The sequence below is a fragment of the Lampetra planeri genome, unplaced genomic scaffold, assembly GCF_965212315.1.
Source record: "Lampetra planeri unplaced genomic scaffold, kcLamPlan1.2.h2 scaffold_169, whole genome shotgun sequence".
In the NCBI taxonomy this organism is placed as follows: domain Eukaryota; kingdom Metazoa; phylum Chordata; class Hyperoartia; order Petromyzontiformes; family Petromyzontidae; genus Lampetra; species Lampetra planeri.
In genome coordinates this window covers 153384-170061 of record NW_027614424.1, presented here as the reverse complement: position 1 = coordinate 170061, position 16678 = coordinate 153384, and the positions used below count along the sequence as shown (strand labels likewise).

General features: G+C 52.6%; 1 protein-coding gene across 1 annotated transcript in view; it reads right to left on the bottom strand.

The window, feature by feature from the left end:
- Nucleotides 1-13: 13 nt before the first annotated feature.
- Nucleotides 14-16678, bottom strand: part of LOC144739755 (uncharacterized) — a gene marked incomplete at its 3' end in the record, with an annotated part of 130317 nt that continues 113652 nt past the window's right edge. The window contains exon 5 of the mRNA XM_078622657.1: nucleotides 14-453. Within this exon, the coding sequence (XP_078478783.1) occupies nucleotides 14-453 (440 nt within the window). The remainder of the gene's footprint in view (nucleotides 454-16678) is intronic.

The following is a 16678-nucleotide window of genomic DNA, read 5'->3' as shown; positions in this document are numbered from 1 at the left end:
GGGGCTGGGTGACACAACGGGGCTGGGTGACACAACGGGGCTGGGTGACACAACGGGGCTGGGTGACACAACGGGGCTGGGTGGCACAACGGGCTGGGTGGCACAACGGGGCTGGGTGGCACAACGGGGCTGGGTGGCAGAACGGGGCTGGGTGACACAACGGGGCTGGGTGACACAACGGGGCTGGGTGACACAACGGGGCTGGGTGACACAACGGGGCTGGGTGGCACAACGGGGCTGGGTGGCACAACGGGGCTGGGTGGCAGAACGGGGCTGGGTGACACAACGGGGCTGGGTGACACAACGGGGCTGGGTGACACAACGGGGCTGGGTGACACAACGGGGCTGGGTGACACAACGGGGCTGGGTGACACAACGGGGCTGGGTGACACAACTCACGTATGCCGACGGGTCCATGTTGTCGGTGTTCACGATGATGGGCGGCGGGTTTGCCTGGAAGACAAACACAGGGGGGGGAGGAGGGGGAGGAGGGGGGGGGGGAGGGGGGAGGGGGAGGAGGGGGGGGGGAGGAGGAGGGGGGGAGGGGGGAGGGGGGGGAGGAGGTGGAGGGGAGGAGGGGGAGGAGGAGGGGGAGGAGGGGGGGGGAGGAGGGGGAGGAGGGGGGGGGGGGAGGGGGGAGGGGGGGGGAGGGGGAGGAGGGGGCAGGGGGGGAGGAGGGGGGAGGGGGGAGGAGGAGGGGGGAGGAGGAGGGGGGAGGGGGGAGGGGGAGGAGGAGGGGGGAGGAGGGGGGAGGGGGGGAGGGGGGAGGGGGGGGAGGAGGGGGGAGGGGGGAGGGGGGAGGAGGAGGGGGGAGGAGGAGGGGGGAGGGGGGAGGAGGAGGGGGGAGGGGGAGGGGGGGAGGGGGGAGGGGGGGAGGGGGGGAGGGGGGAGGGGGAGGTGGAGGGGGGGGAGGAGGGGGAGGGGGGAGGGGGGGAGGTGGAGGGGGGGAGGGGGAGGAGGGGGGGGGGGAGGGGGAGGGGGGGCCACAGGAAGGTTACGGACAAAGCTCACGGCACTGTTCCCACAACACCTGCCCAGCGCACAAAGGTAAAGTCTCCACCCCGTGTAGCCTGCAACAGACTGTTGGGGCAAGAGCAGGGCACGGCGCACCAGGTGGCGAGCGCCACGCCCGGCCGCCTTTGTCTCCCCGGTGTTGGCTACACTGCACCCAGGGTAATCGTGTGAGAGGCTGCACACAAAACAAAATAGAAATAAAATTAAAAAAAAACTTTTTTAAAAAACACGCTTTTTTGTTGCTGTTGCAGAACCTACCTGGCCACGTCGCGTAGAGATTCGCAGCGGACACCCAGCAGTAGATCCATCGTCACATCGTAAACACGAATGTGCCGTGGTGATGGAAGAACCACACGGCTACAGGAAGCGGCCCCCGAAACTTGCCACAACGTAAGGGGACCCGTGGCCAATTACAGCCAACATCAGTTGAGCGTGGACAATTAGACCCAGGCCGAAACATAACATAGAAAATACATCTTCTTGGTTCTTTCGGTAAAGTCACGTAGAATGGAAATAATAAAATAATAAAAATAAAACATAATAAAATACAATTCTCACGACGTTTCGGCCACAACGCAAGCAGCCGTCCTCAGGTGAAGAACAGGGCTGTCGGAAAGACAGCGTCTTTCCGTCCTCAGGTGAAGAACAGGTCTGTTCTTCACCTGAGGACGGCTGCTTGCGTTGTGGCCGAAACGTCGTGAGAATTGTATTTTATTATGTTGAATTTGTATTATTTTATTATTTCCCTTCTACGTGACTTTACCGAAAGAACCAAGAAGATGAATCCCTGCAGTCACGAAAGCTTTAAATAGAAATATAACACAATGTTTAAAAATAAATATTTGCATTTTTTTATGATAGAATATAGTATTGGCGTCAGTATGACATAAGCATACCAAGTGTGCAGTGGATACCACATTGGGAAGTGGGTTAAAATTGAGTTACAAGATTTGAAGATATGACAACAACAGACAGAGCGAGTTTAAATAAAAGCGCGTTAAAAATAATAAAAAGGCAAAAGTCCCCCGTGTAGCCTCTAACAGACTGTAGGGGCAAGTGCTGTGAGTAGCAGCAGCACGTTTGAAGGCTACCGGCACTGTGGCACACGAGGGGGTGGGCGGCCAGCACCACGCCCGGCCGCCTTTGTCTCCCCGGTGTCCGATGTTCACGACACTACACCACTACCCAGGTACTCGTTTTAAGGCTGAGTCGACGCAAGGCAGGGCCCAGAACCGACTCAGATAACCGCCATCACACACACTCACCCACACACTCACTCACCCATCCACACACCCACTCACAAATCCACACACCCACTCACTCACCAACACACTCACTCATCTACCCACACAATCACCCACCCACACACTCACTCACCCACTCAATCACACACTCACTCACCCACACACTCACTCACGTCACTCACACACTCACCCGCACACACCCACTCACTCACCCACACACTCACGCACACACGCACACACCCACTCACGTCACTCACCCACTCACCACAACAACAACAGCCGCCATTCGCCACTAAAAGTGGCGGTGGCGTCACCACGGCGCCTGTGCCAGGCTAGGTGCACTTTGAGGCTGTCACGTGAAGTGTCGAAGGCTCACTTGCTGGCAGGAGGAGGTCACGGGACAGACCCAGCAGGTGCCATGGGTTGACTGCTGTGCCAGGCTAGGTGCAGGAGGAGGAGGTCATGGAACAGACCCAGCAGGTGCCATGGGTTGACTGCTGTGCCAGGCTAGGTGCAGGAGGAGGTCATGGGACAGACCCAGCAGGTGCCATGGGTTGACTGCTGTGCCAGGCTAGGTGCAGGAGGAGGTCATGGGACAGACCCAGCAGGTGCCATGGGTTGACTGCTGTGCCAGGCTAGGTGCAGGAGGAGGTCATGGGACAGACCCAGCAGGTGCCATGGGTTGACTGCTGTGCCAGGCTAGGTGCAGGAGGAGGTCATGGGACAGACCCAGCAGGTGCCATGGGTTGACTGCTGTGCCAGGCTAGGTGCAGGAGGAGGTCATGGGACAGACCCAGCAGGTGCCATGGGTTGACTGCTGTGCCAGGCTAGGTGCAGGAGGAGGTCATGGGACAGACCCAGCAGGTGCCATGGGTTGACTGATTGAGATGATCAGCAGATGGGCGTTGTGTTGGTTAGATGTTAACTACCTACCCTGGTATACAAGAGTGCGTGGTTCCAATAGCGAGAGAGAGACATGGACACATTCAGTTTGTTTTCCTTTCCCCGGCACCTCCGATTAGCGCGGTTGGCTGCGTACGGTGCAAAAGAAGTTCACTCACACACGTAGAGACCCACAGACTCCACACTGCACCATAGACTCAGCAATGCACCATAGACTCAACACTGCCCCATAGACTCAACACTGCACCATAGACTCAACATTGCACCATAGACTCAACACTGCACCATAGACTCAACACTGCACCATAGACTCAGCACTGCACCATTGACTCAACACTGCACCATAGACTCAGCAATGCCCCATAGACTCAACACTGCACCATAGACTCAACACTGCACCACATACTCAACACTGCACCATAGACTCAACACTGCCTCATAGACTCAACACTGCACCATAGACTCAGCAATGCCCCATAGACTCAACACTGCACCATAGACTCAACACTGCACCATAGACTCAACACTGCACCACATACTCAACACTGCCCATAGACTCAACACTGCACCATAGACTCAACACTGCCCATAGACTCAACACTGCACCACAGACTTAACACTGCCCATAGACTCAACACTGCACCGTAGACTCAACACTGCACCGTAGATTCAACACTGCACCATAGACTCAACACTGCACCATAGACTCAACACTGCCCATAGACTCAACACTGCACCACAGACTTAACACTGCCCATAGACTCAGCAATGCACCATAGACTCAACACTGCACCATAGACTCAACACTGCACCATAGACTCAACACTGCACCATAGACTCAACACTGCACCATAGACTTAACACTGCACCATAGACTCAACACTGCACCATAGACTCAACACTGCTCATAGACTCAACACTGCACCATAGACTCAACACTGCACCGTAGACACAACACTGCACCGTAGACTCAACACTGCCCATAGACTCAGCAATGCACCATAGACTCAACACTGCACCATAGACTCAACACTGCACCATAGACTCAACACTGCACCATAGACTCAACACTGCTCATAGACTCAACACTGCACCATAGACTCAACACTGCACCATAGACTCAACACTGCTCATAGACTCAACACTGCACCATAGACTCAGCACTGCACCATAGACTCAACACTGCACCATAGACTCAACACTGCACCATAGACTCAACACTGCACCATAGACTCAACACTGCTCATAGACTCAACACTGCACCATAGACTCAACACTGCACCATAGACTCAACACTCCACCATAGACTCAACACTGCCCATAGACTCAACACTGCCCATAGACTCAACACTGCCCCACAGACTCAACACTGCACCATAGACTCAACACTGCCCATAGACTCAACACTGCACCATAGACTCAACACTGCCCATAGACTCAACACTGCACCATAGACTCAACACTGCGTTCTGTTGCCCAGCGCTGCTTGCTGAGCGCTATCCATGGTACTGAACGCTGCCTATGGCGCTAGGCGCTGTCCATGGTGCTGAACTCTGTCAATGGGTCTGGGTCTATAGTGCCGAGCAGAGGTCGCAAACGGGTTTTGAATCCTTACCCGTACCCGGCCGTACCAGGGTCGCAAACGGGTACCCGTACCCGGCCGTACCCTACCCTTACCCGGCCGGGTACGGGTAGGGTACGGGTATCGGGTACCTGATTGCGACCTCTGGGATGAAGGCATGTTGCAGGCGCGGGTGGGTTGATTCTAGGAACTTGAATTGTGAGAAGAGACAAGACGTTGGGAAATGAGTGACAAACGGTGACTCACCAGTGACTCACGGCCTACCCGTACCCGTACCCGGCCGCACCAGGGTCGCAAACGGCTACTCGTACCCGGCCGGGTACGGGTAGCCGGGGTATCGAGTAGGGTACGGGTATCGGGTACCCGGTTGCGACCTCTGGTGCCGAGTGCGGCCCAGGATATCCGAAACTTATAGTAAGCTCGCTCGCTTCGCTCGCCACGGCACGGCGAAGATGTTGCAACTCAAAAGAAAACCACACACACACAGGCGATATTACTGTCATCATTACAATGACCGCTACACTACTCTCGCTTACCCAGGAAAGCCTCGACAAGACTCGGGCTTCATCTTCTTGGTTCTTTCGGTAAAGTCATCACGTAGAAGGAAAATAATAAAATAATAAAAATAAAACATTATAAAATAATTCTAACGACGTGTCGGCCACAACGCAAGCAGCCGTCTTCAGGTGGAGAACAGGCCTGTCGAGAAGGCAGATTCAGACTCTTTATTATGTTTTATTATTTTATTATTTCCCTTCTACGTGACTTTACCGAAAGAACCAAGAAGATGAATCCCTGCAGTCACGAAAGCTTTACATCGAAATTTAAGACTCGGGCTTTTTGTCAGCAGGGTCCGTGCCAACTTTTCTGCAGGGCACACGACTGATGTTCCTGCTGCTGTTGTGGAGTGACTCTGCAGCCAGCTATGGCTGCAGAGTTTTGGTGGTACATGTTGTTCACGTCGTTTATTGTGAAAATTCGGTCAAAGTTCCTATGACCTGCACTGTTTCGTTGCTTTTATGGCTTTATTTTGGTGATTTTTGAAAAGTTTTTCGGTTTGGCCATGTTTGTTTGTTGTAGTATGGAGTTAGACTGATGGCCTTAATCTAAGTTGTCTTGTGGTCGTTGTTGTTGTTTGACTTGCATCCCACTGGGATTTTTGCACACAGCGTTGGTGTACGGTGCTTTTTCTGCAATATTTTGCTGTCTTTTCTTGGATTTTCTGTTTGCACTCAGTCACATATTCACTTTAAGATGTTTTTTTGTTCATTTGTGTGGGATCGCGGTGTCGTTTATTGTGAAAATTCGGTCACAGTTCCTATGACCACTGTTTCGTTGCTTTTATGGTTTTATTTTGGTGATTTTTGAAAAGTTTTTCGGTTTGGCCATGTTTGTTTGTTGTAGTACAGAGTTAGACTGATGGCCTTAATCTAAGTTGTCTTGTGGTTGTTGTTGTTTGACTTGCATCCCACTGGGATTTTTGCACACAGCGTTGGTGTACGGTGCTTTTTCTGCAATATTTTGCTGTCTTTTCTTGGATTTTCTGTTTGCACTTAGTCACATATTCACTTTAAGATGTTTTTTTGTTCATGATAATTGTTTTTTAATCCTTCTAGCTGGCAACAAAACTGACACATGATCAGAGTTATGTTCTTTGTTTGCATTATGACCGCAGGTATTGTGGTCTATGTAAACATGACTCCTTGTAAAAAAAAGGTGTCAGTTTTGTTGCCAGATAGAAGGGTAAAAAAACAATTATCATATTTTTTACTGGCAAATGAGGTTCCAATGGTGTAAATTTTGATTTAAAGCTTTCGTGACTGCAGGGATTCATCTTCTTGGTTCTTTCGGTAAAGTCACATAGAAGGGAAGTAATAAAATAATAAAAATAAAACATAATAAAATAATTCTCACGACGTTTCGGCTACAACGCAAGCAGCCGTTATCAGGTGAAGACGGCTGCTTACGTTGTAGCCGAAACGTCGTGAGAATTATTTTATTTTATTATGTTTTATTTTTATTATTTTATTACTTCCCTTCTACGTGACTTTACCGAAAGAACCAAGAAGGTGTACATTTTCTTGTTCATGGTTTTGTTTTTTTTGTTTGTTGCGGTTGCACCCGATTCAAGAGCCGAATGGCTCACAGGGCTACACCTAATACATGAAACTTGAAACTTGATGTTGGTGCCACGTCTAATGCCACACGTGGTTTGGCCAACGGCAGTGATGACACTGTGTGTGGTGGGGGGCTGGGGGTGATAATCAAGAGGAGCTGGAAAAAACCCCCACACAGAACACGTGGAGGACTTACACGGAACGCCTCATTTCACGAGCCTCCCCCCACGTACACACACACACAAAGACAAAGATCCCCCGTGGAGCCTTAATAGACTGTAGGGGCAAGTGCTGTTAGCGAGCACCTATGAAGGCCGAAACGGCACACGAGGGGGTGGGTGGCCAGCACCACGCCAGACCGCCTTTGTCTCCCCAGTGGAGATGTTTACACACCGCGCCAGGTACTCATTTGAGGCTGAGTGGACCTAGGGGAGGCCCAGGACCCGGGTCGTTGGGTTCATAGCGCAGCGTAGCGCTAACCGCTATACTATCGCTCCCACTAAAGTGTCCACACACACGAGATAAATATCCCCACTCTTTAAGCCTGCAACAGATTGTTGGGGCGAGCACTGTCAGCGAGTAGCAGCACCTACGAAGGCCGGCACGGCAGACGAGGGAGCGGGCGGGCAGGCCAGCACCACGCCCGCCCGCCCGGCGGCCTTGAAGAGCGGTGTTGACACACCGCACCCAGTACCCAGATGACCAAACAAGAGGCCCCAGAACCAGTTCAAACCATTCGTCACTAAATTTCGATTTAAAGCTTTCGTGACTGCAGGGATTCATCTTATTGGTTCTTTGGTAAAGTCACGTAGAAGGGAAATAATAAAATACAAAAATAAAACATAATTAAGTAATTCTCACGACGTTTCGGCCACAACGCAAGCAGCCGTCCTCAGGTGAAGAACAGGTCTGTCGGAAAGACAGCGTCTGAATGAACACCACCAAGCTTGGCATATACGGAAAGACAGCGTCTGAATGAACACCACCAAGCTTGGCATATGAGAAAAGACAGCGTCTGAATGAACACCACCAAGCTTGGCATATACGGAAAGACAGCGTCTGAATCCGACAGACCTGTTCTTCACCTGAGGACGGCTGCTTGCGTTGTGGCCGAAACGTCGTGAGAATAATTTGATTACGTTTAATTATTTTATTATTTCCATTCTACGTGACTTTACCGAAAGAACCAAGAAGAGGGATCCATCCTCTTTGGTTCTTTCGGTAAATAAAATAAATGAAATCACGACAACCACAACAATAAACAATTGCCCACTGCAGCAGCAATCGTTCCTTGCTGTGGTTGTCCCACCTGGTGACGGACGCTTGTGCTGCGCCCGAAACGTCGTGATTTAATGTAATTTATACCTACGCGACTTTACCGACAGATTCTAGATTTGAAGCTTTCGTGACTGCAGGGATTCATATTCGTGGTTCTTTCGGTAAAGTCACGTAGAAGGGAAACAATAAAATAATAGAAATATAAAACAATAAAATAATAGAAATATAAAACAATAAAATTCTCACGACGTTTCGACTGCAATACACCACGCCGCCTTTGACCCTGGCCATTGACCGAGCAACCCAACGTTCCTACCAGCTCCCTCCGCAGGACAATGTGTTTGCCCACTACAGCAATTGGTTCTTTGCCTTGTGTAGCTTCCGAAACGTCGTGACTTGATTAATTTTTACTTCGTTTTATTTTTAATGTATCACCCACGTGACTTTGCCGAAAGGACTATAATGGTACCTTCTAGATTAGAAGCTTTCGTGACTGCAAGGATTCATAGTATTGGTTCTTTTGGTCAAGTCACGTAGGTAAAACATGAAATTAAAATTAATAAAAATAAAACAATAAAAATTAACCCGTAAAAACAAAGTTTTTCACTATGAATCCTTTATATGCGTGGCGGCTAGAGTCCTCTCGTCCTCTGGCTTGAGATGGCTGCCACCTATGGGTCAGATGATTGCATGCCAGCATTAAGCAATTGGTAATTAAATATAATATTTTTGTCCTAAAAAGTGTAACATTTTGGAAAAAAAAAATTTCACGAACATTAATTGTCACGCACAACGAGTCTGTGTGCAAAATGTCAGCTCGATTGGATCACGGGAAGTGGGTTAAAAAACGACCGAAACATTTGCACGGTCCTAAGCAAGCAAGCAAGTGAACTTAATATAAAGAATTAAAAAATCACGACGTTTCAGAGGCAACACAAGTCTCCGTCATCAGGTGGCTGTGACGGTCCCACCTGATGACGGAGACTTGTGTTGCCTCCGAAACGTCGTGATTTTATCGTTTTATTTTTATTAATTTTTATTTCATTTTCTACCTACTTGGTGACTTTACCGAAAGAACTAAGAGTATTTACCGAAAGAACCAAAGAGAATAAATATATTAGAGTTGCAGACACGCTACCCCAGAGGGCTTGACATCCAGCATCTCAGCAGGGCGATCTCAGCGAGCATCTGTGAATCGGACATCATGAACCCTGCGAGAAAGAAAGATGGGGGCGAGGTGGTGATCACCGCCTCGAATGGTATACAGGAGGTCGTGGGTTCGATCCCGACCCGGACGATGCCTGCTGCTGTAGATTTGGAGTCTGCGTCTCTCTGTCATCATCATCATCATCGCGGTGGCTAGGAGATGTTGACTACCTCGCCTGGTCTAAAGGAGGTCGTGGGCTCGATCCCGACCCTGACGATGCCTGCTGCTGCTGCTGTATACGTGGAGTCTGCGTCTCTCTCTCATCATCACCATCACGGTGGCTAGGAGATGTTAACTACCTCGCCTGGTCTACAGGAGGTCGTGGGTTCGATTCCGAGCCGGACGATGTCTGCTGCTGCTGCTGTATATGTGGAGTCTGCGTCTCTCTCTCTCTCATCATCATCACGGTGGCTAGGAGATGTTAACTACCTCGCCTGGTATACAGGAGGTCGTGGGTCCGATCCCGATCCTGACGATGCCTGCTGCTGTATATGTGGAGTCTGCGTCTCTCTCATCATCATCATCATCACGGTGGCTAGGAGATGTTGACTACCTCGCCTGGTCTGCAGGAGGTCGTGGGTTCGATCCCGACCCTGACGATGCCTGCTGCTGTATATGTGAAGTCTGCGTCTCTCTCTCATCATCACGGTGGCTAGGAGATGTTAACTACCTCGCCTGGTCTGCAGGAGGTCGTGGGTTCGATCCCGACCCTGACGACGCCTGCTGCTGCTGCTGTATATTTGGAGGTTGCGAGTCTCTCTCCCCGTGGTGGCTTGGACACAGTCGTGAGGCTACGAACCGTCTGCGAGAGACACCGCTACCCTTGGCAAGAAAACCACCACCTCAGCAGTTACGGCCCTCTGCCCGTGTTTCCGACAAGGCCATCATGAAATACACAAGAAAAGAGATTCAAACATGGCCCCATGGGCTTGAAACACTCCACCAAAGACTCAGCACTGCCCATAGACTCAACACTGCACCATAGACTCAACACTGCACCATAGACTCAACACTCCACCAAAGACTCAGCACTGCCCATAGACTCAACACTGCACCATAGACTCAACACTGCACCATAGACTCAACACTGCACCATAGATTCAACACTGCACCATAGATTCAACCCGACACCATAGACTCAACACTGCACCATAGACTCAACACTGCACCAGACTCAACACTGCACCATAGACTCAACACTTCACCATAGACTCAACACTGCACCATAGACTCAACACTGCCCCATAGACTCAACACTGCACCATAGACTCAACACTGCACCATAGACTCAACACTGCACCATAGACTCAACACTGCACCATAGACTCAACACTGCACCATAGACTCAACACTGCACCATAGACTCAACACTGCACCATAGATTCAACACTGCACCATATATTCAACACTGCACCATAGACTCAACACTGCACCATAGATTCAACACTGCACCATAGATTCAACCCGACACCATAGACTCAACACTGCACCATAGACTCAACACTGCACCAGACTCAACACTGCACCATAGACTCAACACTTCACCATAGACTCAACACTGCACCATAGACTCAACACTGCCCCATAGACTCAACACTGCACCATAGACTCAACACTGCACCATAGACTCAACACTGCACCATAGACTCAACACTGCACCATAGACTCAACACTGCACCATAGACTCAACACTGCACCATAGATTCAACACTGCACCATATATTCAACACTGCACCATAGACTCAACACTGCCCATAGACTCAACACTGCACCATAGACTCAAAGACTGCACCATAGACTCAACACTGCACCATAGACTCAACACTGCACCATAGACGCAACACTTCACCATAGACTCAACACTGCACCATAGACTCAACACTGCCCCAGAGACTGAACACTGCACCATAGACTCAACACTGCACCATAGACTCAACACTTCCCATAGACTCAACACTGCACCATAGACTCAACACTGCACCATAGACTCAACACTGCACCATAGACTCAACACTGCACCATAGACTCAAAGACTGCACCATAGACTCAACACTGCACCATAGACTCAACACTGCACCATAGACTCAACACTGCACCATAGACTCAACACTGCACCATAGACTCAACACTGCACCATAGACTCAACACTGCACCATAGACTCAACACTGCACCATAGACTCAACACTGCACCATAGACTCAACACTGCACCATAGATTCAACACTGCACCATAGACTCAACACTGCCCCAGAGACTGAACACTGCACCATAGACTCAACACTTCCCATAGACTCAACACTGCACCATAGACTCAACACTGCACCATAGACTCAACACTGCACCATAGACTCAAAGACTGCACCATAGACTCAAAGACTGCACCATAGACTCAACACTGCACCATAGACTCAACACTGCACCATAGACTCAACACTGCACCATAGACTCAACACTGCCCCATAGACTCAACACTGCACCATAGACTCAACACTGCACCATAGACTCAACACTGCACCAGAGACTCAACACTGCACCAGAGACTCAACACTGCACCATAGACTCAACACTGCACCATAGACTCAACACTGCACCATAGACTCAACACTGCACCATAGACTCAACACTGCACCATAGATTCAACACTGCACCATAGATTCAACACTGCACCATAGACTCAACACTGCCCATAGACTCAAGACTGCCCCATAGACTCAACACTGCACCATAGACTCAACACTGCCCCAGAGACTGAACACTGCACCATAGACTCAACACTGCACCATAGACTCAACACTTCCCATAGACTCAACACTGCACCATAGACTCAACACTGCACCATAGACTCAACACTGCACCATAGACTCAACACTGCACCATAGACTCAAAGACTGCACCATAGACTCAACACTGTACCATAGACTCAACACTGCACCATAGACGCAACACTTCACCATAGACTCAACACTGCACCATAAACTCAACACTGCCCCATAGACTCAACACTGCACCATAGACTCAACACTGCACCAGAGACTCAACACTGCACCATAGACTCAACACTGCACCATAGACTCAACACTGCACCATAGACTCAACACTGCACCATAGACTCAACACTGCACCATAGACTCAACACTGCACCATAGACTCACCACTGCACCATAAACTCAACACTCCGCACCTCCGAAGAAGTTCAACACACACACTCACCAACGCGCGAGCATACCCATGAACCGGTCGGCATCGCCATCTCGACCACGGACAAATTAGGAACCCACATCCCCACCCCCGATGAGTCGAGCCACCTCCGGCACGGGCGAAGGTCAGAGGTCGCAACCGGGTACCCGATACCTGGCTATACCCGGCTACTCGTACCCGGCCGGGTACGGGTACGGGAAGCCGTTTGCGACCCTGGTGCGGCCGGGTACCTGTACGGGTAGGCCGTGAGTCACCGTTTGTCACTCATTTCGGGTAGGGTATGGGTAGGGAACGGGTACTCGTACCCGGCCGGGTATGGGTACCCGTTTGCGACCCTGGTGCGGCCGGGTATGGGTACGGGTACGGGTACGGGATCAAAACCCGTTTGCGACCTCTGGCAAAGGTTACCTGCTGCTGCTGCTGCTGGTGCTCTCCCCAGAGCGTCGGAGGCTCCCTCCACATGGCGGCACTAGCGGCGGCCATGGGGTGCGACCGGGCGAGGGTGTTCCCGGCGGGGCCCTTCCCCAGGCCACCTGGCGGCCTCCCGCCAGCGCCCGGCGGCAAAGTCTGCGACCCAAGGTGCCCGCTCATCGATTTGTGGGACTGCTGCGCTTGCTGCTGTTGCTGCTGCTGCAGTTGCTGCTGCAGTTGCTGCTGCTGCTGCTGCTGTTGCTGCTGGTGCTGCTGGTGCTGCTGAGCGCCGTAGTCTACCAGGGCCCTGGCACCAGCGCGGGCTGGCTGGGCGCAGTAGCGCGCGTCGGGGGGGGCGGCCGAGGCGGAGGAGGAGGAGGAGGCGGCGGCGCAGCAGTCGGGGTTGCCGCAGCAGTAGTCGGTGCGGTACGCGTAGGACGCCATCGTCGCGGGTCGCGGCGCTGGCCGGGCCGGTGGTGGCGGCGGTGGTGGCGGTGGTGGTGATACTGTAGAGCGGTGGTGGCGGTGGTGATGGCGGTGGCGCTACTTGACGGACGTTGGTGGTGGTGATGGTGGTGGTGGTGGTGGTGATGGTGGTGGCGGTGGTAGTGGTGGTAGTGGTGGTGGTGCTAGTTGACGGATGTTGGTGGTGGTGGGTTGCAGAGTCTGGCGAGCGCCGCACCGGCTGTTGTCCGTTCTCTCTGCAAGCGGATCTCTCTCCCCAGCGCTCGCACCTCGCCGGCTGCTCAAAAGTCTCTCTCTCTTCTCTATTGCTCACTCTCTCTTTCTCTCCCCCTTCTAACTCTATCTCTCGCTCTTTCTCGTACTACGGTTCTCAGATTGTTCCGATTCTCGCCGTCTGTCTCCGCCACCTCTAATTTCTCTCCACGTCTCCCTCCGCCACCTCTAATTTCTCTCCGCGTCTCCCTCCGCCCCGCCTGTCCGTCTCCCTCTGTCGTCACTGCCGAGCCAGTCTCTCCGTCTCTCTCTCTCCCCGTCTCTCTGTGTATCAACTCCCCGTCCCCTACGCCTCTCCCTGCGCATCCATCTCCCCGTCTCCCTCCATCCCCTTCGGCTCCGCGCTCTCCCGCTCGCCGATGAAAATCTACGCCTCCGTAGCTCTCTCTCTCTCTCGCTCTCTCCGCTCTCTATTTACGACTCTGACCCTCTGCTCCCTCCGCCGTCTCGTAAATGAACCGCGGGACGCTTCTGCGACTCTCTCCTCGCCGCTCACGCGGCTCTGCCTCTCTCCTAATGAATTGCCCTGCCTCTATAACTCTCCACACACTCTGAACAACACTCTCGTCTCTCTCCCTCTCGCTCTCTGCACGCTCCTTTGCTCTCCCTTACGCTCCTTTGCTCTCTCTCCGACGTTCCCGACCTCACCCACAGCTTCGCCTCGCCCTGACCCGAGCGTAGCCTCCTCTTGCTCCCGGCTGTCGGCTCGTCAGCCCTCCAAGCGACCTCTCGCGACGCACCCGCCTGCCGCTTCAACAGACTCTCCCCCGAGCTTCCTGTCCACCGCGATCGCTCCGTCTGCCTGCTCGGAGATCTCTCTCCACCGCTCTCTCTCTCTCTCGCTCGCTCTCCCGTCCACCACCGGTCTATGCAACTATCTCGATAGCAACCACCACCGCTCTATGCAACTATATCGATAGCAACCACCACTGGTCTATGCAACTCTCGATAGCAACCACCACTGGTCTATGCAACTCTCTCGATAGCAACCACCACTGGTCTATGCAACTCTCTCGATAGCAACCACCACCGCTCTATGCAACTCTCTCGATAGCAACCACCACTGCTCTATGCAACTCTCTCGATAGCAACCACCACTGGTCTATGCAACTCTCTCGATAGCAACCACCACTGCTCTATGCAACTCTCTCGATAGCAACCACCACCGCTCTATGCAACTCTCTCGATAGCAACCACCACTGCTCTATACAACTCTCTCGATAGCAACCACCACCGCTCTATGCAACTCTCTCGATAGCAACCACCACTGGTCTATGCAACTCTCTCGATAGCAACCACCACTGGTCTATGCAACTCTCTCGATAGCAACCACCACCGGTCTATACAACTATCTCGATAGCAACCACCACTGCTCTATGCAACTATATCGATAGCAACCACCACTGCTCTATGCAACTATATCGATAGCAACCACCACTGCTCCCCAAACTCTCTCCCCGTGTCTCCACTGGTCGCTCCGTGTCTCTTCCACCCACCGCCCCCTCGCTCTCCCGCACCTCCGATGCCGGCCACGTACGAAGCGCGGAAGGAAAGTTCAACTTGTGCGTACGACGACCCCCACCCCCCTCCCTCTCGCTTATCCACCTCTTCCTCAACCCCCGTCTACGTCTCTCTCCCTTCCTCCCTTCCCGTTCGCAGCTCTTGTCGCGGGGGGGGGGGGGAAAGAGTTTCCCGTGCAAGACAACAACTAACGACGACGATGATGACGATGATGACGTCGCTCCGGGTATTGGCGGACACAGTCACTCAACTCTCTTGTCCGCAGCCGACGGCCGTCTTGGCGTAGCGGCGAAGAAGCCCTTCTCTCTGGAAGTCCCGTTGGAAGTTTCTCGCGCACAACAACGACGACGACAACGACGATGACGACGACGCTCCGGGTTTTGGAGGATGCCGTCAAGCTCGAATCTCCTCCGCGGCTTGTCTAAAGCCGGTGGAAATCTTCCGCTGCGTTTAAAAAAACAACGGGCCTACGTAGCAACCGCTCACCCCCAACCTCCGCTTGTCGCCGGAGTCTTTAAAGGTCGGCCGGGCAAGCGGTGATCGGCAGCTTACCCGGTTCCTATGTCCTGCAGAGGCGGCGGTGGATTCACACGCGAGCACGCTCCCAACCCGTCCCCCCCCCACCTCTTCCTCCTGCCGTTCAAATTCCTCGCGCGATGAAACGGCTCGGCTTGCTGCGACGATCCGAATCGGGGGTCCACGTCGATTCTCAACCCCACCTGACGTTGCCGGCGAGCGATCAGCGGTTTTCGTGGCGGTGGCGATGCCGCGCATCCAATGAAACGTTGAACGTCGACGCACGAGCGTTTATCTGTCTCTGTGTGTATATTTAAAGACGTGCAAGATTCCGCGTGTAGGCTAACCTTGCCGATGATAATAATAATCATAAAAAAACACAACGCAGCTTGGGCGGGCGTTTGGTTGGTTGGCAGTGCACGGGACAATTTACCGAGGCTCCCTTCACTACGCGAGGAGCCCACCGCTCTCCTCCCTCCCCTCACCCCGAGTCGTTTGCTCACTGCACTGCTCGGTGTGTGCGCGAGTGAGAACGGACAGAGAGAGAGAGACAGAAAATAAATATCACCGCCAAACGACACGCTCCAAAATGGCTTCCGGCAAACCAACCACTCTCCCCCCTCTCTCCCCCTTCCTCGCTTCGGCCAATGCAATTTCAACCCTTTCACATCTCCTCCTCCAAGGCCGGCTTCGGAGTGTCAAACTTTGCGCTCCAGGATGGGATTTTAAGATCGGGAGCGAGGACGGGAACCAGGCGGGTCTATCGGGTAAAAGATTGTCACGTTGGAGGGGGGCGGGGGGAGGGGTTGGATGGGCACGGATGTATTCGTCGGGAGGCAAAACAAAACGAATTATTTCTTACGTCTTCCCCTCTCTCTTCACTGCTGCCTCTGCTCCCTCTCGTACTCGGCCTGTACCCTAGGCCTCTCTCTCTCTCTCTCTCCCCCCC